The 24,443-nt window shown below is 34.1% G+C and overlaps 1 protein-coding gene across 1 annotated transcript; it reads right to left on the reverse strand.

Annotated features, from left to right (window-relative positions):
- Nucleotides 1–10,672: 10,672 nt before the first annotated feature.
- Nucleotides 10,673–24,335, reverse strand: LOC100373639 (m7GpppN-mRNA hydrolase NUDT17-like). The gene is made up of 6 exons (XM_078014150.2): nucleotides 24,240–24,335; nucleotides 22,846–22,956; nucleotides 19,621–19,830; nucleotides 16,476–16,568; nucleotides 14,578–14,810; nucleotides 10,673–12,591 (listed from the first exon to the last, which is right to left on the reverse strand). The coding sequence occupies exons 1-6, from the start codon at nucleotides 24,321–24,323 to the stop codon at nucleotides 12,438–12,440; spliced, it is 885 nt and encodes a 294-aa protein (XP_077870276.1). The 5' UTR covers nucleotides 24,324–24,335; the 3' UTR covers nucleotides 10,673–12,437.
- Nucleotides 24,336–24,443: the final 108 nt, after the last annotated feature.

Consider the following 24,443-nt stretch of genomic DNA (forward strand, 5'->3'; position numbering starts at 1 on the left):
TGCGCATGTGCGAAATTATTGTTGAAAACATTGATTTTCCCACAATTCAATGCGCTCTTCTAATGGAAATCACAAGTATGAGGTTTGACCTGGGCCTGGTCAAAGTCGCCATTTTTGTTTATATGAGATCCATATATGTCGCGCATGCGTTGCGCGACGACTACCGCCCTTTAAACATGCTGGTAGAGTTTAGCTGCAACACAATTGTGTGAAATAATGTCCCATTTATGTTAGAGAACATGCATGCCATTTCGGACTTTTGTGGCCCGAGGTCGTGCTGCGAGAGCGGCGTTTTTTTCTATCATATACCTTTCTCATATACCAATTTTACCACGCCCTGACCTTAAACACACGACGTAATTTTGAATGACGCGTTATGTTATGACCGATGAAAGCGCAGGGCAGGGCGCGATAGGAAATCATTGCCCCGATTTGAAGCCGCACTTTCCATAGCGTTACGAGGTCGGACAATACGAGGTACTAGTATATGATAAACCAGAAAAAGGTATTGATTAAAGTCAAGATACCATTAATAGACCGAACAAAGCTCAAAGCGTCATAGTGACTACAAAGCATGGAGTGAGATTTGACAAATGCGAAAGTATTTCGGAGGTGATTACACGTTCATTAATGTGCTATACACATCTTATGATGATTATCAAATTTGATGAAGTGAGAGTATCTCAACGCAATATTACCCTCTCTAAGATTTTGATGTTGAGCTATAAAAAAGGAAATTCAATTTAAAAATCGAATCGTTTGAATGATGAAAGTAAACGCTCTGAAAACATATTTGTGGCAGCGGAATTTCCCAACTAGTGCTAGCTGCTACCAATACACACTGTTTAAATTTGAACGTTGAAGTAACTAAGGAGGAAGATAAATTTCATTCAAAGACGTTGAATGTTTGAAATTTGTCAGTTATATATTCTCAAATGCTTTTGTATTACGGATGTTCACCTACACTTTTACATGGTAGCAGAAGTTGACATACCTTTAATCAACTTTCCTCACCATTTACCAGCAATTTATACCTATTTATATGTCTTTTGTAAAGAATGCTAAATAACAATCTATGCCAAAAAGTCAGTAACACAATTACTACTAGATGTATCTTAATTGCTCTACAGTATCGTAATTTGTGGCTATCAGTAGGGTAAAACTAACCTGTCTCACGACGGTCTAATCGTGAGCTGAGTTTAGACCGTCGTTTAGACCGTCGTGAGACAGGTTAGTTTTACCCTAACCGTGCCTTCTTACAAAATCGGATGCCTCTCGGTAGGCAAAGTAGGGTAAAACTAACCTGTCTCACGACGGTCTAACCCTAACCCTAACCCTAACCCCTCGTGGAGCAAAAGGGCAAAACTCAGCCGCAGATACGTTTTTGAGGTACCCGGAAATATATGAACTAATACAAACATAAACCATATTTGCTAAAGTGCTACACGATCTACTTGTAAACACCCTTTTCTTACCACGACCACCACCACATAAACATTGATAGCTATGGGTTGTCCAATAGTAAGCAACTATACCTGTATAAACTTCGCCAATTGTGGTTTGTTTTCAACTCCTTTACGAAGATAAACCCAAACACGTGAACTGGACGTAGATGCCATTCTCAATCAGCTGCTCACCTCAACCATCTCAAAGGATAAAATTTGAGCAACATGTTAGACGGTAGTCGTCGCGCTGCGCATGTGCGAAATTATTGTTGAAAACATTGATTTTCCCACAATTCAATGCGCTCTTCTAATGGAAATCACAAGTATGAGGTTTGACCTGGGCCTGGTCAAAGTCGCCATTTTTGTTTATATGAGACCCATATATGTCGCGCATGCGTTGCGCGACGACTACCGCCCTTTAAACATGCTGGTAGAGTTTAGCTGCAACACAATTGTGTGAAATAATGTCCCATTTATGTTAGAGAACATGCATGCCATTTCGGACTTTTGTGGCCCGAGGTCGTGCTGCGAGAGCGGCGTTTTTTTCTATCATATACCTTTCTCATATACCAATTTTACCACGCCCTGACCTTAAACACACGACGTAATTTTGAATGACGCGTTATGTTATGACCGATGAAAGCGCAGGGCAGGGCGCGATAGGAAATCATTGCCCCGATTTGAAGCCGCACTTTCCATAGCGTTACGAGGTCGGACAATACGAGGTACTAGTATATGATAAACCAGAAAAAGGTATTGATTAAAGTCAAGATACCATTAATAGACCGAACAAAGCTCAAAGCGTCATAGTGACTACAAAGCATGGAGTGAGATTTGACAAATGCGAAAGTATTTCGGAGGTGATTACACGTTCATTAATGTGCTATACACATCTTATGATGATTATCAAATTTGATGAAGTGAGAGTATCTCAACGCAATATTACCCTCTCTAAGATTTTGATGTTGAGCTATAAAAAAGGAAATTCAATTTAAAAATCGAATCGTTTGAATGATGAAAGTAAACGCTCTGAAAACATATTTGTGGCAGCGGAATTTCCCAACTAGTGCTAGCTGCTACCAATACACACTGTTTAAATTTGAACGTTGAAGTAACTAAGGAGGAAGATAAATTTCATTCAAAGACGTTGAATGTTTGAAATTTGTCAGTTATATATTCTCAAATGCTTTTGTATTACGGATGTTCACCTACACTTTTACATGGTAGCAGAAGTTGACATACCTTTAATCAACTTTCCTCACCATTTATCAGCAATTTATACCTATTTATATGTCTTTTGTAAAGAATGCTAAATAACAATCTATGCCAAAAAGTCAGTAACACAATTACTACTAGATGTATCTTAATTGCTCTACAGTATCGTAATTTGTGGCTATATTTTTTTCTGAAAGTCAAAAAACCGTAAAAAAAGGACAAAATCTGTATTTGACTGGATTTGTTTCTCAGCTCGAATACAACAGGGTTTGCGGCAACGCAAAGTACTGTTTTATTTGTTAAAAGGGTAATTCAGTGAACGGGAATGAATAAAGATGCATACAAAGTGTGGATAGTTTTCAAAAAGAGACATGTCAAAATTATGACAGCGGATTGTACTTGCTTTGTTGAGTAAGTTATTAACAAACAAGACGAACATTGAGAATTGTGGAGGAGGTACCAAAGCATATACAGGGAAAATAATCTAACGAGAAAATTACAAAAGAAAAATATATTTACAAAACCTCGCACACGCACAACTTATCTAATCGTGAATTGGTGAAGAAAACGTCACAGAATTCCCCCAGTTACCCATCACCAAGCCCTTAGGCTAAACAAATGAGTTGACACATGTTAGCCAAAGAATGAAAGGAGCCCGCAAAAACCCATCCTTTATCCATTAGGAGAGCCCCTTGGATTTGAATGAAACACAAGTATATTCCGCGATATTTTTTATGAATAAAATTAAATACAAGTTTCCATCTTATGTCACATATAATTGTAACTACCATATTGTTTTAAAGCGAGTGGATATGTCAAACATGTTGCAGCAGTCAGGAATCAGTTTTGTTGATTAGGAGTTCACTGTAAGGGCATTTAGAAATAAAAAAAAAACATTACGGCATGTCACTAAAATAGCGTATTCTAATCGAATTTGTTCTCCTGATAGCTTTGTGAATGTCACAAATAGCAGGGAATATTTCACACGAATTTAATTTCAAACGGCGTATTTTTTCTTTATAGCTTTGAAAGCAGTATACTCTGAAAACTACATTTATTTTATTTGCAGACTGGTTTTCTGAACGTCTGTCGAAGTCTGTTTGCGAGCGGTATGTCCTTAAGAGTGAGAAAACAATCTAAATAACTAGGACCGAGACAAAGGTCGAATCCTTATCCCGTTCATATCACGTACTTATTTCTCATTCCATTTACACATGGAGCCTATATGCTAGATCACCTCATTTTATCATTGGCATTGTTGGCTATCTTAAGCAAGCTTTTCAATTACTAATGGGCGGGTTAAGTGTAAAGGTATTATCACAGACTAATTAATTCACCAAATGATTATAGAAGGCACAAGCCATGGACGTTTCCCGGTGCACTCAAAAGCCAAATACATGGTATGTTATTTATTCCTTTCAGACCGACACAAACTTTGTGGCAACCTCCATCGCCTGAACATATGAACGTACATGCACATCGTAGGATTACAAGACTGGTATTCACCAGCTATGGTCAAGCCATTCCAAAATATAAAGACGCCAAAACGTACTTTCATCCTCTTGTATTTGGTTCTGGTTACCTCATGACCAAGCACAGAACATAACTTCAATACATTAATGGGTGACTCGCATGCATAAATGGGTTTTTCATATATTCTTACATAGACTAGTTTATACATATATGCGAGAAGGCATGTTCAAATAAATTATATACTAAACATTAATTACGCACAGAGAAATGCACACAAACGTAAACTCAACCAAACATTAACCAAACAAAATGATAGCTACCGTGACTGACAAGGTAAAGTGATGAATGTAGGTCAAATTAATTTCTCAAAACAATGCAAAGCTCTAGAATAACCATTAGTTATAAAATTTAACATAAATAGTTTTGTTTATAGGTCGATACATAAACATGTCTGAGATGTATGGATCCAGAAGCTGATGCTTGATTATGATTATTTTTAACATTAAAATGATTGAGATTCAGTCATCTTGTATCTGATATTGCCCTGGAACCACATTACGGGTAGTTGAAACAAAATGGCAACCGGTCGGTCATTTTTAATTAGAACTTGAAACAAATGCATAGTAATTAAGAAGAACAATATCACTGTAAAACGTGATTGCAATCGCCCAAAGAATGTTACAGACATGGCGAAATGGGATGAAGGAAATGCTTGATTTTGATGATTATTTTAAAAATTAAAACAGCCGCTATTTGGCCATCTTGCTTTTGATTGTCAAACTCATACCTGTCAGACCTGTGCATATGTGCGACCAATCTGATTAAAATCCGATGTAGGTATGAGGCTCCAATTATATATATATATATATATTTATTTATTTATATAACCCTTTATATTATATTTATTTGTATTTTAGTTTGAATATGTCGATTTTTTTGGTTTTTCTTGTCGTTAATTAGTTCTTAGAAAATTGTGTCCCACTCGCCTCTAACTAAAATACAAATAAATATAATATAAAAGGTTATATGTATATAAAAAAATAATATTAAAAAACAAATTGGAGCCTCATACCTACATCTTATTTTAATCAGATTGATGTGCGACATGATATATATATATATATATATATATATATATATATATATATATATATATATATATATATATATATATATATATATATATATATATATATATATATATATATATATATATATATATATATATATATAAAGTTTGAACATTATTGAAATAAACTTTCTAGTTAAAATTAAGGAAAGTAAACGGCTGCTGAACATTTGGAAACAAAGATACCTGACGATAATTGGAAAAATAACTCATCAAAAGCCTAATATTGCCAACATTTAATCATTTATTCTCAACCTTCAAGTTGCCTACACCTTCACAAAAAATAATGAAAGAATTAGAACAATTGTTATATAATTTTGTATGGAATGGTAAGGAGGATAGGGTTAGTAGAAACATTCTGGTAAATAATATATACTCTGGAGGAGTGAAAATGCCACACATAACGAGCATAATTAAAAGTCAGAAGATGTCCTGTATAAAAAGGTCCCTCTCAACCCAAAGTTCCAGTCCTTGGAAACAAATGTTTAACAAAGTTTGCTTTCTGTGAGGGAAAATTTGTTTGGAATTACAAGAGCAATGGGCTACGTACAATATGCGATCAGGTTAGTAATGAATTTTGGCGGGAAATAACGAACATATGGAGCAGGGTGACAGATAGCACTAGACAAGTTAAGACAGCAAAGAACTGTCTGGGTGAAACAGTGTGGTATAACTGGGAAATTCAAAAAGGTAACAAAACTATATTTATTTCAAAGTGGCACAACAAAGGAATAAACAACGTTAATGATTTAGTTCCAACAACAATGATTTATTACATTCCAATCGACGTTATTGTCAATCCCAAAGAAATGGAAAACGGAAATAGAAAAAGAAGGAAAAAATGTTGAACTTGTTAAAAATCCATATTTAGACAAGTTTATTTTCACTGGAAAACCTTCAAAAACGTCTATAACCATCTAGTGAATGAAATTAAACAAATGCCAAGTAAAATCATGTATAAATGGGAATCAATTTTAGGCGAGCCAGATAATGAATGGCATTTAATATTTGCTAGACCGTTCAAAATAACCAAAGAAACCAAATTGCAAGCCTTTCAATATAAAATCATTCATAGTTTTTTAGCTACAAACTATAGTTTAATTAAAATGGGAAAAACAGAATCGGCTGTGTGCACATTCTGCGAGTCGAGTCTGGAAACAATAGAACATTTATTTTATGAATGCTATTGCATTAGAGATTTTTGGTCAAAAAGGCCAAACAGATATACGCTATTTCACATTAAACGATATATTATTAGGTAATGATAAACACTCGGCACTGATCTTGCTCTGTAAACTTCACATTTATCACTCTAAACTTAAAACAATTAAACCACGATTTTGTTCAATGATTTCAATATTCAAGTATAACTACCAGACAGACATCGTCATTTCTAATCTGGAAGGCCACAACAAATTGAGACAAAAGTGAGACAATGTTAGGTTCACTTGACATGTAATTTATTAAAGTATATTGAATTATATAATAGTTTATGGACTCAATTGTTATATGTTGTATTTTTTTCTAATTTTCTGTTGTGTTTTCGTTTTACGTTATTGATTGAACATGATCAAAGCATGTATAATATTGCTCTGGAACGGCATTCATAAAAACAAAATGGCCACAAGTTGCTAATTTCAGATCCGAATGAAATCCACCCATAAACGACCAAGATCCGGTTCCGGAATGCCAGAAATGCTGGATTTGATGATTTTTTAACACAAAACTGGCAATTTAATCATTCGGCCATTTTGAATCAAATCGCCAAACAAATTGATGTGCATATGTATAATATCATGCATGACGTATGTGTGAAGTTTGAATGTAATCGGTCCAGGCATGCCTATGATATAGGTCTGGACGCACACATGCACAATCAATGCGATATTTATTATATGGGGGCCGCAATCTTGAATATGGCATGAAACTAAATAAAAGACAAGTTGAGAAACAAGTTTTTCACAGTCCTACAAATCAGGAAAAAAACTTTTACAGCCAAATGATCCGTTTGGGTAACATAATAGGCCAATCGCCGAATTTATCTTTTTTATGTGGAAAAATTCCTTGCAAACGAACACGTACCCATTTACACAAAGAATATAGAATAGTTTCCTGGGGTTTTTGAAACCGAAATTGCCATATAAATGTAATGTCGTCGCTGATTGGCTTCTGAGGTGGGATGACCTTTTTTGGCGGTTGTCTTCGTGCCATGCATGTGCGAGATATATTGTTCTAATATAAACAATCAAAGAAAGCTTAGAAAGAACTCCCGTGTGCTGAGAGTATTGAAGACACATTAAAAATTAATTCAAAATTACTTGTACATAAGATATTGATGGAAAGGCTGAAAACTAATTATGTAAACCAGGTAACTAATATGAACAGAACAGAACAAAAAAATTATGAATTATTATGCTAATTAAGAATTAATATTAATCAAAATTAATCAGGCCTGTCTATTGTCCTAGAGCATTTATGTACCAAATTTTATTCAAATGTGATGATCAGTAATTGAGATATCAGTGTTAATTAATTATGTTAATTAGGTGATTAATAAGCATAAATATGTACCAAAAACTAATTGGGTTTCTGCATAGTTCTCTTTAAAAGTTTCATTAAAATCCAATTTGTTGTTCTTTATATATCAGTGGAACATTATGCAAATTATGTAATTAATATCCAATTAAAACTAATCAGGTGTCTGCATAATCCTAGAAGATCTATGTAGCAAGTCTCATTGAAATATGATGATTACTACTTGATATATCAAAAGATGAAAATTAATTAATTATGCAAATTAGGTAATTAATATGCACTCATATTACCCTAAAAACTATCAGGTCTGTGCAGTGTCCTATGACATCTATGTACCAAGTTTTATTGAAATGTGATGATTACTACTTGAAATATCAAAAGCTGAAAATTAATTAATTAATATATACTGATATTACCCTAAAAACTATCAGGTCTGTGCAGTGTCCTATGACATCTATGTACCAAATTCCATTGAAATGTGATTACTACTTGAAATATCAAAAGCTGAAAATTAATTAATTATGCTAATTAGGTAATTAATATGTACTCGTATTACCCGAACAACTATCAGGTCTGTGCAGTGTCCTATGACATCTATGTACCAAATTTCATTGAAATGTGATGATTACTACTTGAAATATTAAAGCTGAAAATTAATTAATTATGCTAATTAGGTAATTAATATGTACTCGTATTACCCGAACAACTATCAGGTCTGTGCAGTGTCCTATGACATCTATGTACCAAGTGTCATTGAAATGTGATGATTAGTACTTGAAATATCAAAAGCTGAAAATTAATTAATTATGCTAATTAGGTAATTAATATGTACTCGTATTACCCGAACAACTAACAGGTCTGTGCAGTGTCCTATGACATCTATGTACCAAATTTCATTGAAATGTAATGATTACTACTTGAAATATTAAAGCTGAAAATTAATTAATTATGCTAATTAGGTAATTAATATGTACTCGTATTACCCGAACAACTATCAGGTCTGTGCAGTGTCCTATGACATCTATGTACCAAGTGTCATTGAAATGTGATGATTAGTACTTGAAATATCAAAAGCTGAAAATTAATTAATTAATTATGCAAATTAGCTAATTAATATATACTGATATTACCCTAAAAACTATCAGGTTTGTGCAGTGTCCTATGACATCTATGTACCAAGTTTTATTGAAATGTGATGATTAGTACTTGAGATATCAGTGGAAAAGCCGAAAATTGATTAATCATTATGCAAATTAGGTAATTAATATTGCACAGATTTTTACCCAAAACTAATCAAATCTGTGCATTAGTTTGGAGCATCTGTGTGCCAAGTTTCATCAAAATACAATGAGTGGTTCTTTAGATATCAGTGGAACAGTCATGGAACAGCTAAAAATCAGCTAATTATCATGCAAATTAGGTAATTAATATGCATGGATTTTTACCAAAACCTAATCAAATCTGTGCATTGGCCCAGAGCATCTATGCATCAAGTTTCATCAAAAACTGATGTATGGTTCTTGAGATACCAGTGGAACACACACACACACACACACACACACACACACACACACACACACACACACACACACACACGCACGCACGCACGCACGCACAAACGCGCGCGCGCGCGCACGCACGCACACCCACACACATACACACTAACTGCAAAGACTCCCTTTTTGTACTTCGCACACGGGAGTCAAAAATGGCGAATTTAACTGTTGCGCAGATCAACGAAAAAAAACAGACACTACCAAGCTTGAATTAGGCTATTTTACATTTTTAGGCGATATCAAAGGAGTCACTGGCTGTAATTAGTTCAAGTCGCTCCCAGGTCAAACCTCATACTTATGAATTCTAATACAGGAGTGCACTGCATTATTAGAAAATCAATGTTTATCAACACAAATGTCGCAGATGCGCAACGCGACGATTATAGCCCTTTAATGCATAACTTTAATTACCATGTGGCATAGTGGAAAACAGGATGGAAGCTTTAATTAAAGTTGAAAGTTATTTATCTTTTTTCTCAAAATTCTTTTGGAACATGTCTAGCATTTTTCGGTGTTTTATGGAGTTTTGTCATCCAATGCAAGTTGGACGAATCATTCATTTTAAATATATACACCAAGAAATGGTGAAATAATATACACAGTAACCAAATTTATAATCAATGGGAAATTTACAAATCCAAAAGCACAATACAAAAGGCGGAACAACAAACAATAGAGTGTAAGAAAGATACATAGGTCGCCATGGTGAGCATGAAGTGATGTCAGGGGATTTGAATTGACTAAGAACATTATGCACTTATGTGAAACCACAATATATCATTCAGATTCTCAATCAAATGGTAGCATTGGTTTGTGTGTCTGCGGTACAGCTCAAAAAAATTACACTTCCAGGAGGGATTGCCCTTGTACTATAGAAACAGCAATTTCGATAAGATTTTGGTAGAGATGTTAAAAGAGCAATTTTGGGTATGATGCAATAGCCAATCCAATCAATGTTAGTGAAGATTTCATGGAGATAGCAATTATATAATTTCAAGTGCAGAGTGTATGTTTTTATTGTCAATTAATCTAAGAATGTAGATAAAATAAAAAAGTATCGGGGCATTAATTTTAGGTGTAAGTCACAATATGTGGGAAATGAGCTCCAGGAAGGAGGTCTGTGCTCCCCAAGTGTTTCCTAGTTACTAAATGAATAAGTATATATTAACAGGTACATATAAACTGTGAAAACAATATAAAGTCCACATTTGGCAAATAACAAGTACAATTTGAAGAACTTTGTATGCAAATTACCATTAAATTCACAAGAAAGTTATAAGAAATACACAATACATACATTATATGAAACACATACACAATTTTACAGTAGAATAGTGCATATTTATTTCAATTCCCTGAGAAATCTTGCCTTGTGCTATTTCCTTATAATCGAGAGACAGGATTCACTTATACACCGCAGACTAATAGCAATTTATAGTTGCACACAAGCTAGAACTTTCTGAAGTTCATATACATGTATTCCAACAAATTGTTTATAATTTGTGTTTCAGCTGACAAAACAATTAGGATATTTATGAAAACTGTGATTAGATTTTTAAATATGAGCGTCTATTCCATTAATAATCAGCAAATGCATGATCATATAAATATTCATGTGTAAAGTTTTTTTTCAAATAAGAATATTATCAATATACAGTACAATTGAAAATGAGTGCGACAATATAATGTAATATCATTAATACAAAATTTTTGGTTGAAAACAGTTTATATGTACATTTGCTTAGTTTGCAATTTGTTCACTTATGTTAAGATTATTGGCATTGATGATTGCCAGTGTGTTAACATACTGTAAAACTGTGTTTTTAATGAGCATGTCTTAGAGAACTAATTCGCTTATGACTTCATTATAAATTCAAAATGGCAGCCAAACAACGTTTTTTTCTCCACACACATACTTTGTAAACAACACAGAAAACTATAAAATAATCTGGAGTGCTTCCTTATTACACTTGACAGTTTTTATTTGTTTTTATGAAGGTGATAACAGACAGACAAGAGAGATTCGCTAAATCAACATTTCGCTATTACGTCATTTACCACAATTCGCTAAAATAGTATGTCGCTTTTTCATTCTTCTTTTTCATTTTTATGGTATAGTCATTCTTTGCAAATATATGCAAATATATGTGACCATATTCCTACCATAATGGCATTAGGCAATTTGCACTATAGAAATATGTATGTGTTCTATGATGTACTACTAGTATATGTATAAACACTTGTAAAATCAGAGTAAATGCAGGCCAGGCATGTCAACGATATGAATATAAGTTGAAAACTAGAACTAACATAGGTTACCATCTGCCATTCTAGTAATGTACCCCCATTAGAACATAATCTACTCAATACATACCCAATTATACCCATGTACATAATTAACAGCAACGCTTGATTTTGATACATTTGTACGTACAGATACAACCTATTTACAAGAATTGTCTCATCATGCGTCGTACCATCTGCGTTCCAGCATTGATGGCTCTTGAGTCAACTCAGAGATTGAGCTTTATTAATACACATCAAAGTGTTCAAGTAATGACTGTGTGTCAAGTGACCTGAGAGTACACTCATAAGTGTACCCATGTAAGACTGAGCTAAGCATACACAAGAGCTAAAAAGATAATATGAGGTTATTACGAGAATACCTCAAAGTATGCTCGAAGACAGTACAGCGGGAGTATCGACCAACACGCAGCAGAGGTTGATGCACGGCGTACTGTCTGAGATATTCTTGAGGTATTCTTGTAATAACCTTATTATTATATACATCTTTTCCTTTCAAAGATACATCATGGGAATGCCGAAATCCAAAAGTTTAGAACAGAATCAGCGAACTTCTTTGTATGGAGTCCGGTCAAACCATGTTTGTTTTTATTGTTAGAGGACGCTTACACGCATAATCATTCCATATTTGGAATTCGCATTTCCTAATATGGTAGGATGAAAATACCCTGTAAAAAAACACAAAATTACGGCACACTGTAACTTATGGCGTTATGCTGACAGATGTATAATAATAATATGTATTGCACCACTGATGTACATGTATATTATGTTTTAAAGTTACTTGTTAAAATCCAGCCATTGAGATAATGCAAATTTGGTTCCTGTGCTGATCCTTTCAGTATCATTACCAGACAAAGGAGCTTTGTTGAGAAGAACAGAAGTGTTCAACTGCTTGTGGTGTTGCTTTGAATCGTCGCCTAGCACAGTGGCACTGAAAGAGATGCAAATACTGTGACGTAAAGATGATCTGACATGAACTGAATATGCAACCCTACATGCATAGTGTAACAGTATCAATTTACATGAAAAAACATGCACTGATTTTGGTTGGATTATATACCGGTAATATAGTAGACAAGCTAAAACAAGCTGATATATCTCCGCTCTTCGTGATGATTCTCTGAAAACATAATCATGCATAATGATGGTAAAATCTGTACCTATGAAAGCATGACAAAAACATTCATTTAGAAAATAGAAGGTATCATCATAAAATGAACAAATCTGATAGAGGTTCACCCAAGGTACCACCCTACATATATCAAAGAAAATGAGTATATAAAAAAGTCATTAAATATTATAATATATCCATTTGTTCAGAGTGGACATATTACAAATGATATAAGAGATGAGAAAAATATTGCTGTTATACAGTACAACACATATTGGTTGAGATGGTGGATGTAACATTTATGCAAAAATCGTGTGTTTTGCTGAACCACTCCTGTATTTTACAGTACTGAATTACTCAAAAAGAATTGTAAACAGGAGTCAAATTTATTTGACCTTACGACGTTTATACGACAGATGTGTGTGTGTTTTTTTCAAACAAATTAAAGTGCCTGTGAAATGCCCACCCACACGTTTCCCATTTTAGATCTGAGTTCCACTAAATTGGGCAGTTATTGATTTTTTTGCTGAGAATGATTACTAGTATTCAACTTTTTCCGTTTTTCCGACTCTCACCAAAAGTGCGCCACCAAATGCCAAAATATTAGAGAAAGCCATACTCCTGAGCCGTACACTGCGTTTCTCAACATAATGTAAAATACTTTATTTTAGCTAGAATTAATTTGCGCTGAAAAGATTTTTTGGGTGTTTTAGATGGAATTTATTTTCACTGATTTCTGATGAGTTGAATGTAAAATATAGGAAAAAAAGTATATTTGCTAGATTTTATTTTCACTGAATTATTCCTTTGGTGAAAATAGCGAAAATTAATTCCAAGCGAAAAATAAAGTATTTTACAGTTACTTTTAAATGATATACATTTTTTGCGGTTCAATGTCAGTGGATGGCAGCCGTGAAAGCAACAGGGATAAGGTTGGGATGGCCCTCCTCCATACAGCGTCATATGTAGTGTTCACTTTACTGCAGATTCTTTTTTTTTGCAAAATTATCCTTGTTCATAAAAAAAAAAACTAGGTTTAAAGAGAAGCGCCGAAAACTTAAACCTGGCGCAACACCAACACTTTTGAAAGAAATAGATTCCTTGACTTTTTTTGCGATTCTAAATACCACTTTATAGAGACCATTTAGACTGTGTTATGTAAAAGATGGCAATAATTTTGATATTGACGCAAAACGAAGTGTCGGACAAACAGGAAATTTTGCAGCCCTTACACACTGCTAATTGTTTTCATTTTCGCAGGCTAAAAGTTTCTGAATTGTTCGGTAAATGGAGTTGAATTTTGAATTCACACGCTTGTTACTTGCAGCTTGACGCGGGCTGTCAATGTATTACGACTTCTTAACAACTCGATCGTTGTGCAAACTTGATACTATGTGTTTATTATAGTTCATTTGTCCTCAACGAACAAGTACATAAGTGGCAATTTAGTCAAGCACATTTAGTACAAGCAATTTGCCTTATTTACATGTATTGGCAATGTAAGCTGCCCAGCAACTTCCCCTTCTGACATCACAAGGGGAATTTCTGTATGCAAATGAGAAGCTAATGAGGAGCCTCGTTTTAAAATTCACAAAAATCAAATTGCATTAGACTGAGTTTAAAACGCATTTTTTCACTTAAAAAAATAATTTATGCTTATAAACATAAAAATTAATAATATATTGATGTACCAATGAATGATTTTAGGAGACAAAATAGCAGCCATTTCACAGGCACTTTAAGTCAACTACTAGGTATCTGCAAACCAAATAGATAACAATACAATATAATGATAAATCAACTCACAGAAAATTTTCTGGTAAATTGCACTTCTTTGCTTCTATTGCACTTTCTTCATCAGTAGCGACAATAGCTTGAACGGTCATCTCATCCAGCCATGCAGATGCTTCTACTTCACTACGTTGTAAATGGATATTTTTATCAAGGTCATCGTGACATTGGTCTACACTTATGCTCATATACACAATTATATGATGTCGTGTTGGTAAACCTCTGGATAAATAGGGTGGATAGACAGACTGAAATAATAAACACAATTTATAGTCAACAAGTCATTGAAAATGACTTGGTCCCGTTAAATTGTTGACGTCATATTAAAGTGTATCGGTAATATTAAAGCGGAGGGGTTGTCGTTGTTGAGAGCATGTCCTTGAAACTTGAGTCCCAAGTGGCAAGTACAGCAGATTATTTATTTACATCAAATTTTAACAGGTGTTGCATGATGACCCCTCCAGTTTAAGACATAGCAAAGAAAAACATAGATGACAAGTGAAAGTGAAAAAAAATTGAGGTGCATGTCTATGTTATTGCACCTTCTAAAATTGTTTAAAGTATGTTTGAGAAAATGCAAGTCTGAGGATCGACATGAGGCACTAAAATTACATTACCATACATCTCATGAATATGAATACTTGTTGCCATGGTGCCCTACAATAAATCTTTACATGGGGCTTACAATGTAAACATATGTGTAATGACCGAATTTGAGATTCTGGGATAGGGAATACAGCAATTGCAACTCTTTGTAATTGTATTGTTAGTTCTGGACTAAAGTGGCTAATAGACCCATTCTACAAGTCAAGCGCCCTCTTGTGTTGAAAAAAATGATGAAGGCAGTATCTTCAAATTTGCAGTTTTAATAAATATCAGTTCAAAATAATGTGTTGAATACAATTTAACATTTGTCATGCCTTTAATTTAAATTCACATGGCAGGGGGTGTCAAACAATGGTGATCTATCTGTGAATTACACTTGACATCTACATTATAAAATTAAAAGACTTCGTCCAAACAGGAACTTATAAACAGATTATAAAAATATTGTCACTTGTTGTAATTTGTTTTGTCGGGCACACCCTAAAAACATACTCTAACAAAATATGTAAACAAAAAAACAAAAACAATCAATATTAAAGGGCAGGTGTTGCCGCCCAGCTTGTTTTTTAATTTCATGTACATAAATAATGTATTTTACATGCGTTGTATACGTCGCTATGAGTCCCATAACGAACACGACCATAGCCCTTTAATTTTAGAACAAGCTTAGAACACAGTTTGTGTTAAACGAAATATGTCTTTGCCCATTGAAAGGCCTTTTAATTTTTGTTGTTATTTGTAATGTACAATGATGCTAAAATATTATAATAGTCTTATCTTGTGAAGCTGTTTCTCTATTGCACAAGCCAATACAATTAATAGTCCCAATAGGGGACGTGCACTGAATGGAGTAATCGCAAGCACATTGGCACGATGGCATCATGTGCCATGGGTTTATGATGATACACAGTCATAGCTCTGACTGACCCCAGTACACATTATATCTAACGGTACTATGATCATTATCGTATACTATTAACATTGTTGTTTCATACTGCATGTTGATAACCAAATTTCATTATGATTATCATGTTACTTTTGCAGCCCACACTAATACTGTTTAGTAATCATTCAACAGAAAACACTAATACCCACGTGCAGTGATTATTATTGTGCCTAATGAAACATACAGTGCCCACGTGAATAAGAGATTTATATTGTTTCATCAAATAAATCAGTACAACCGTTATTTACTTCATGATAAAATAATATTAATCATCTTTGATTATCAAATAACAATTTAATAAAATGTTTTTATCCATATTGCATCAAACATAGCCACAATATAATTCTAGCAGACAACTCACCTCCCACAAACAAATTATTTTGCCAGGGCATTCCTTGGGATTCAGTGAGAGACCAGTTTCTTCATGTAATTCTCTGAGACCAGCTTCAAATAACTAACTCAAAAAAATAAATAGAAGTTGGGTTAGAATTTTAATTTTGCATAGTTTTATATGTTTTGATACAAGGATTATATTTGGTTTGGTCGGTTTATAACATTGAAATGATTAATTAATACAAAGATGTTCTGTGCTGTGTCAGCCTTAACCCGTTCACCACTTTCTCACCCAAACTTTTCTGCACTTTTTTCTTATATTCTTCAATATTTCTGGAAATGAACCCCAATTTTTGCACCCACTGACAAAATTTAAGTCTATTTACAGTTTTTACTCAAACAATATGGCTATTTTTTGTTCCAATCTTCTGATGGACAATTTGTTGAATTTGTAATAAAAAGAGATAACTGGTGGTGAAAAGGTTGATACAACATAAAACCAAAGTGTAATAGATTAAAAATGTTCATACTGTATAAAATACAAGATACTCGTTCGCTGAGTTTTGTTTTTTCTTATTTCACTGTTTGCTCTTTAATTGTTACATCGGGGAAATTATATCAGCCACTCAGCAAAAAAAAAGTTAAATGGCTGCCACTCGGACATTTTTCAACCAAATACTGGAACAAAATTCTGTGCATCAGCAATCTATTATTTTCCGATTTTCAAGCCAAAACTGAATGAAACTCTTCAGGTACTGTATGTCTGAGTTTGTTTTTTCCCCTTTGAGTGTCATAATTTTAACAACATTTTGGTATATTTTTCTTGTTTTTATGTATTTTTCTATTTTTTTTGATAATTTTGAACCAAATAGACATAATTTACTACCAGCTACAAATCTTGATCAAAATTTTGAAAAAAAAATTGTAAGGGTTTAAAATATGTGATGGAGAAAATGTTGACTTTTGTGCTCAAAAGGATTAAAACCAAAATAGAATTCTGCCAATCAAGATCAGATCAAAAAATAATTGACATGAAATTTATCATTGCTGTAAATAGTACCCTCAAGTGAAGGCACACATTGAAATGATGTAGTTGTAAGCTTTACCAATTCAAATATCTCTCAATACATTGTTTTGTACTGGCAGACTACTACAGATGAAAACATTACCAACACTGTGAATGGCATAACTGTCAGCCATATTCATAAATCGTTACTTGAGGGCTGTCGCGCGCAGTTAACTAACATTGAAAATTTTACACTTTTTTTGATGTGTTCTCAGTCAGTTTTGTAACTTCAGACATTGTTTTGATAAACACGAGTTGAACCCTGAGAGACTAGATCTGCTTCTGTAGCAACGCTATCTCCAAACAATCGCTACGATGTTTCCCATTCCATTGCGTTGTCATGATACTTTGTCGCTTACCACCAAAATTCTTGCTAAAGTTCTGTATCGTCTTAGTCGCTTGTCATTCCTAATATGGAACAACAGTGTTACGTTTTCGTTGTATGCGTCAATCATTAGCGTTGTTTTATTTTCGGAAGGTTTTTTGGCATAATATATTCTAGAGTACCAACACATGTTTGGCACTTCTCCGATTAGTTGTCACCGAGACAAATGCCGCTCTAACGTCAACAACTACATTAACCAGGCAAAGCGCTGTCGTGAGAAGCCCGATTCAGGCCATCGCTGTAATTCCTCCTACGGTGGCTTCGCAACCTCATGCTTGTTGCGCACACCCTCCTTCCTATGCTCTCTACGATGTCAACTCCTCATGAAACTATTATTTAACAATCCATATTTTATATCAAGAAGTATTTGCTGTACAATGTATTGATGTTCATGCTGAGTACAAATAAACAAGTTTTTTGAATTAGACCTCAACACTATCAATGTTCGATTCAATAACAATTAGTCAATTTGTTTTATGTGACGAAAAGAACACCTCAATGCCTAGTTTTGCGATATAAACTTACCCACCACAAGGGCATAAAATATAGAAAATACCCATGTGTAATATCGACTTATTCTACATTGAAAACAAAATTTGCTGTTCCATAACTGAATTGCTGAATTTCCCCTCATATATGGTAAACTACGATAGGTTATTGACGTTACCCACAAATACTTTCCTTTGTTTACACTGGACACAGAAACGCTCCAGCCCATTGGAAATAGGATCTTGTCTCTGAACACATGTATTCACAGTACGGTGCAAAACATGTTAATTGTAAAAAGTCGAAAAAACTGGAAAAACTGGTTCAACTTTAACATAGATTTTACTTAATGGAAAGAAAAATCATTGAACTGACAGTCTGTGGTGTTAATGACGCTGAAAGATTGCCAACATCATGCAACTATCTCCTACAGCTGTAGACGTACACACAAAAATAACTTACTTTACTGTAGATGTAACAGTACTGTCTATTATTCAGTCATAGCTTAATACAAAAAAAATATCATTTCTTTGGTTTGCTTTAAATCATATGAAAACTTCAATTTTGTTTTTTTGTGAAAGCACGTTTTAGAAAATGTTTTAAAATATTTCTGCCATGTCTTCCAGAATATGAGTTAACCTGCAATGGTGTTCTTTGAGCTGATTTTGTTATCATTGAAGTTGAAGTTTATTCTGGTTTTATCGTATTGATTTTGCTGAATGATGTTTTGTAAATAGGTGATTAGCATATAACAGATTTCATAATGACAAATGCAAGGTATTTTACCTATAAATAAATCCGTCCTTTCCACGGTGCTAACTCATGATTGAAATCAGGTTTTTTTGGCCATAAAACATTGCAAATAATTGAGATTTGATGGAAATTTTGATTTCCTACAACAAATGATGCACCATGTATTCAATCTAATGTTTTTGTAATCCTTGATTTTTACCTCAAAAATTTTACCAAAAATTTTTGCGCTAAATTAAAACCTAGTGAATATGTAAAACTTAGCATAGAACACATTATATAAATGATAAAACCGTGAATTTAAAACCCACTGAATACGCCTGAAATGGTAAATCAGCGAAATTTAAACCCAGTGAAAATTAGTCATTTTACAGTATTCCACCAGGACTATATGTATTTTATTAACGTGACCATTTTTATCACAAAAGGGATTACCGGGGGATAAATGGTCTTTTATGATATAATTTCTTACTTTGAAAAACTTACACTTTCTCCTAGCTCTACATGTCCACCAGGAGGAACCCATATACCAGGGAAGATTCTCAGATGTTGGGCTCTTCTCGTAAGTAGGGTTCTCTTATCCTTGGTTCTCAATAACGTAACTACACCAACATCAACTCCACGCTGCAGGACTGACTCAGATACAGCACTAATCTGATCTGATTTGATGCAATGAATTGGACAGAATGATGGTCTCTATGAATAAATGAAAACATGTTTCAGATCGATTAAAGAGCCGCCACAGACAGCATACAAAATGTGCAAAATATATATCACAATCGGTATTTTTGCTAGATGGGTGAATTATATGTACATCACAAAATCAACTGAGGCCAAATAAAAACTGAAATCAAATCTGGTGTTTTCGGTAATGGTAAAACAAATACTGGGTAGTGAGGGGGTACTTTTAGTTTATTTAATTTTTCCCAATTAGTTGTATTCTTTGGTTTTTGTGAACCATACTCAAATGCTACCGTAGTCATTTACTGCAAAGAAGTAGTAAAGGGAATCTAAAATTACAGCATACATGTAGGTGAAATGCCCCTAGCTAATTTCCATAAAAATAAATAGATTTGAGTACATAAATAAACTTCCCCAAAAATATGGGCAAGTAGTAGTGTTACCGGAAAACAGAGAATTATTTATACTTTCTGCCTGAAGTCAAACATGTCCAAATGCAATTGCGGTCACAGTAATGACACCGACTGTATCGCATGCAGAATTTGATAGAATTCTCTACAAGTTATAAATAATCACCAAACAATTATGGCACTTTACTTTCACACATATACATTTCAGAGGTCAGATTAAACCTTTGAACACCAGTTTTTTCCCATCCCGAAATTTATTCCCACTCAAATTCATCATTATTTTTGGTGATACAGACTGTTTAAGATATTGCTTTTAGTTTTTGATCAATCAGCTTTGTCAATTTTTATCAATTTTTCATGTGAAAAGAAGCAGCCAGACTGTACAAAATTATTTTGTAGATGGCACTGAATGGTTAAATTTTTTTTTCATAAATGTCATTTTTACGAGAGACAACAATTAACGAGTCATGCATGACATAGTCCCCCGTCACATCAAGATATATAATTTTGTTTATAGTAATATAGTTGGAACATAAACATGTCAGGAGTATGGATCCAGCATCGTCTGCCTGCACGGTGTTGCTCCGTTCGAACATTCCTCCCTCCACAACACCGTGCGGTAATTCTATTCATAACCGTGTATGTCAGATGGTTGCGCGATAGAAAGTTTACCGACCAATAGAAAGCTTTGTTACAATGACTACCAAAAAGCATTTGGGGCTTTGCATTTCTGATGTCTTCATCTTTGGCTTCATTTCTGTCAATATATGTTGCAGTGACACCATGAACTTTGAGGTATAACACCTTCTCTTCTATAATACTCAACAGTGGCTCAACACTATTACCACGCTCGATGGTCGCAAGGCTGGTAAAGCATAATAACATAATGATTTACCATTTCCAGTGCGACTAAAAACGAACACATCAGACTCCGAACTAAGTACCCTGAACGGCTTTTGTCCGAATGTTGTATTGCCTCAACATCCACTGCAAGCTAACACAGCTTCCACTGTGCGAGCATTTTCACCGCCTGGCAACCATCATGGTGAAAACAAAGGCCAAAAACTCTCAGAAAACGGTACTTTGGGATGGTTGTTGACACCCCCTGAACCGTGTAACAAGATTACCCTGCATATGCCCCGACAATGTTGATAGCTTGGCCAAGCGCGTTGATGAAAGAAGCAATATGATTGGCTGTTGGTAAACTGATTCCAAACTGTGAGGGCATTGTCACATACACATATTCCTAATGAAATACTTCAAGGTGGTAGTGGAGTGCTTCGCCGAAACATTCACCTTGAAAATTCAAGATGGGATCCAGAAGATGATGCTTGATTATGATGATTTTTTTAACATTAAAATGATCGACATCTTGTATCTGATTGTCAAACGAGTACTTGTCCATATTGAGAAATATTGCTCTGGAACAGCATTAATTAAAACATGGCCACCAGTCGGCCATTTTGAATACATCTATATATCTATAATATGATGTATGATGAATACTAGTATATAAAATTTGAGAAAAAGAAATGGCTCTAGAAGCGCATTTCTTAAAACAAAATGGCCGCCAGTCAGCCATTTTGAATCCAATCTAAAAATTAAATGATGTGCATCAGAAACTAATATTCTCTAATGTATGTACCAAATCCATCCATAAACACCAAGATTCAGTTCTGGTATGCCAGAATGCTTAATTTTTTAGCACAAAAATGGCTGCCATTTGCCCATTTTGAATCAGTATATATATATCTATGTCATGATGTATAATGAATATATAAAATTCAAACATAATCAAAGCATGGCAAAGATATGGCACTAAAACTGCATTCATTAAAAAAAAAATGGCCGCCAGTCGGCCATTTTAAATCCGATATGAAAAATAAAATGAAGAGCATTAAAGTTGATTTTGATGATTTTTTAGCACAAAAATGACTACTATTCAGCAATCTTGAATCAAAATGGGGAACAAATTAATGTGCATATGTATACTATTATGTATGATGTATGTGTGAAGTTTGATTGTGATTGGTCCAATCATGTCTAAGATACAGGTGCACGGACATACAGATGCACAAAGGTCAATCCATAAGTCCCCGTTTTTAGACTGCGATCGAACAGGGACTAAAAAGAAGTGCAGAAAATTAAAACAAACTTTCAATGACAACCATAGTGAAGGCCTTCAATAGTTAAAATCGTCACATGGGAAATGTAATTTATTCAAAAGTGGTGCTGACTGCATGACTTCTTTATCAGTACAAACCACTATACTAGTTCTGTTTGCATTTTATGTACCTTCATGTACATTTCCACTTTGTATGTTGCCTGTTCTTGTATCGCGTGTACAATGTTTCATAGACTCATGTTTCTAATCCGTGTTTTGCGTGCTTTTTATTGTGATTTGGAGTACCGATACTAAGCAATTCATTTTTACCTTATGAAATTGACATACTTTTCACATACATCAGTTTTAATGACCAATGACAATCAATAGGATGAGGATACCTGTATGACATAATCATGAATTTCAAGTGTTTTCCTGTTGGGGATAACATTTCTGAATAAAAAGAATTAAATGCATAAAGATAAAAATTGCTATAAAATCCAACATATTAATGACCTTAAGTAAGACACGGTTCTCATTACTGTCTGAAATTATTAACTTGTTGTCTTCAAGCACACAACTAACTTCTCCTATGTGTCCATGGCAACCAAAAAAATCCAAGATGCTCTGAAAAGTAAAAAAAAACATTTGCTTTAATATAAAAACAAATTTGTTAGGTTAGATTTCATGAAGTTGTAAATTTGTTTTATATCAAAATTTTTATAGATGTTTATTTCTGTCGGGGATGGGTTCGAATATTCGTTTATTTCCATTCAATTATTTACACTTTTTCACTTTGAATACTAGTACATTGATATTTCATGCGTCCCTGTTGGCGCCACAGTGTTGTTACATTGTTTCAAATTTCTAGTTAGTCATGTGCCAGTTGTGCGCCACATTTCAGTCTCATTTTAGTCAGCAGTGTATTTTGACGTGTATGTTTTACCGCTAAATAAAGATCCATTGACAATAGATCTGCTTCCTATCTATTTTGGGAAACCATCAAGTGTTTTGTGGGACACACTCAAGCATATATATATATTTTTCTCAACCACAATTTCAAATGGGGATTAATAATTGTTTAATATCGTAATAATAATAATAATAATAATATAGTCTTTTTTGAAGTCGTACACTGTATCCAAAAAATGGACATAGATCTAAGTACAATAAAGCATTGTTGTCATTCCATGTTAGAAACATTCAGAATAAAAAAAAAAGAAGATACACTAGTAGAAAAAATAACTAAACAAAACTAAAACAACAAACTTGCCCGAAAGTTACTTATTTAGATATCTGTGAGGCAGCTGTTGTTTTAATTTGCTTTCTCTTAGGTTGAAGCATTCATATATGTATTTTGCTAGACATTTTAGCATGACAGTATTCTTTGTGCATAGTATGTTGATAAAGCTTGTATCAGTGTTGTCCTCAGAACACTGTCTAATTGTGTTGAGAAGGATCTGCCTTTTACGTTTGTATAACTGACATTTTAAAGCGCGGTGGTCGTCGCGCAGCGCGCGTTCGAATTTCATGTAAATAAACAACGTATTTTACGCGAGTTGTATTAGTCGCTATGAGTTCCATATCAAACAGGACGCGGCACGTCGCTTTAACAGAAAGTGCTCTTCATCTTCAATATCGCATACAGGACAGCTTCTTTCAGTAATGTTAATTTTATCATATTAAACGAAAGGGTTATGGGGGTGACGATTAAAATCTAATTACTTATCTTCGGATAAACGTTTTATTAAACTTTAAACGACAAGTTGTTTCGTTGATCATTTAATTTCGCACTCAGCTGGCTGCATGATAACTTAAAATTGTACATTGCCATAATACACCAATCATCAAAGAACGCGACAATTCAATTTGGTATACGTCTATTCATGACAACACTGGACTAACTATACCTGTATAAACTTCGCCAATTGTGGTTTGTTTTCAACTCCTTTACGAAGATAAACCCAAACACGTGAACTCGACGGAGTTGCCATTCTCACCAATCAGCTGTTCACCTCAACCAACTCACTGTGACCTTTCAATCATGTCATTGCGCAAACTGCGGTAGTATTCTTTCGCCCAGTTGAAATCGATAAACAGATGAGCAGTACGGA

Source organism: Saccoglossus kowalevskii, chromosome 13 (assembly GCF_978046115.1).
Source record: "Saccoglossus kowalevskii chromosome 13, keSacKowa6.1, whole genome shotgun sequence".
In the NCBI taxonomy this organism is placed as follows: domain Eukaryota; kingdom Metazoa; phylum Hemichordata; class Enteropneusta; family Harrimaniidae; genus Saccoglossus; species Saccoglossus kowalevskii.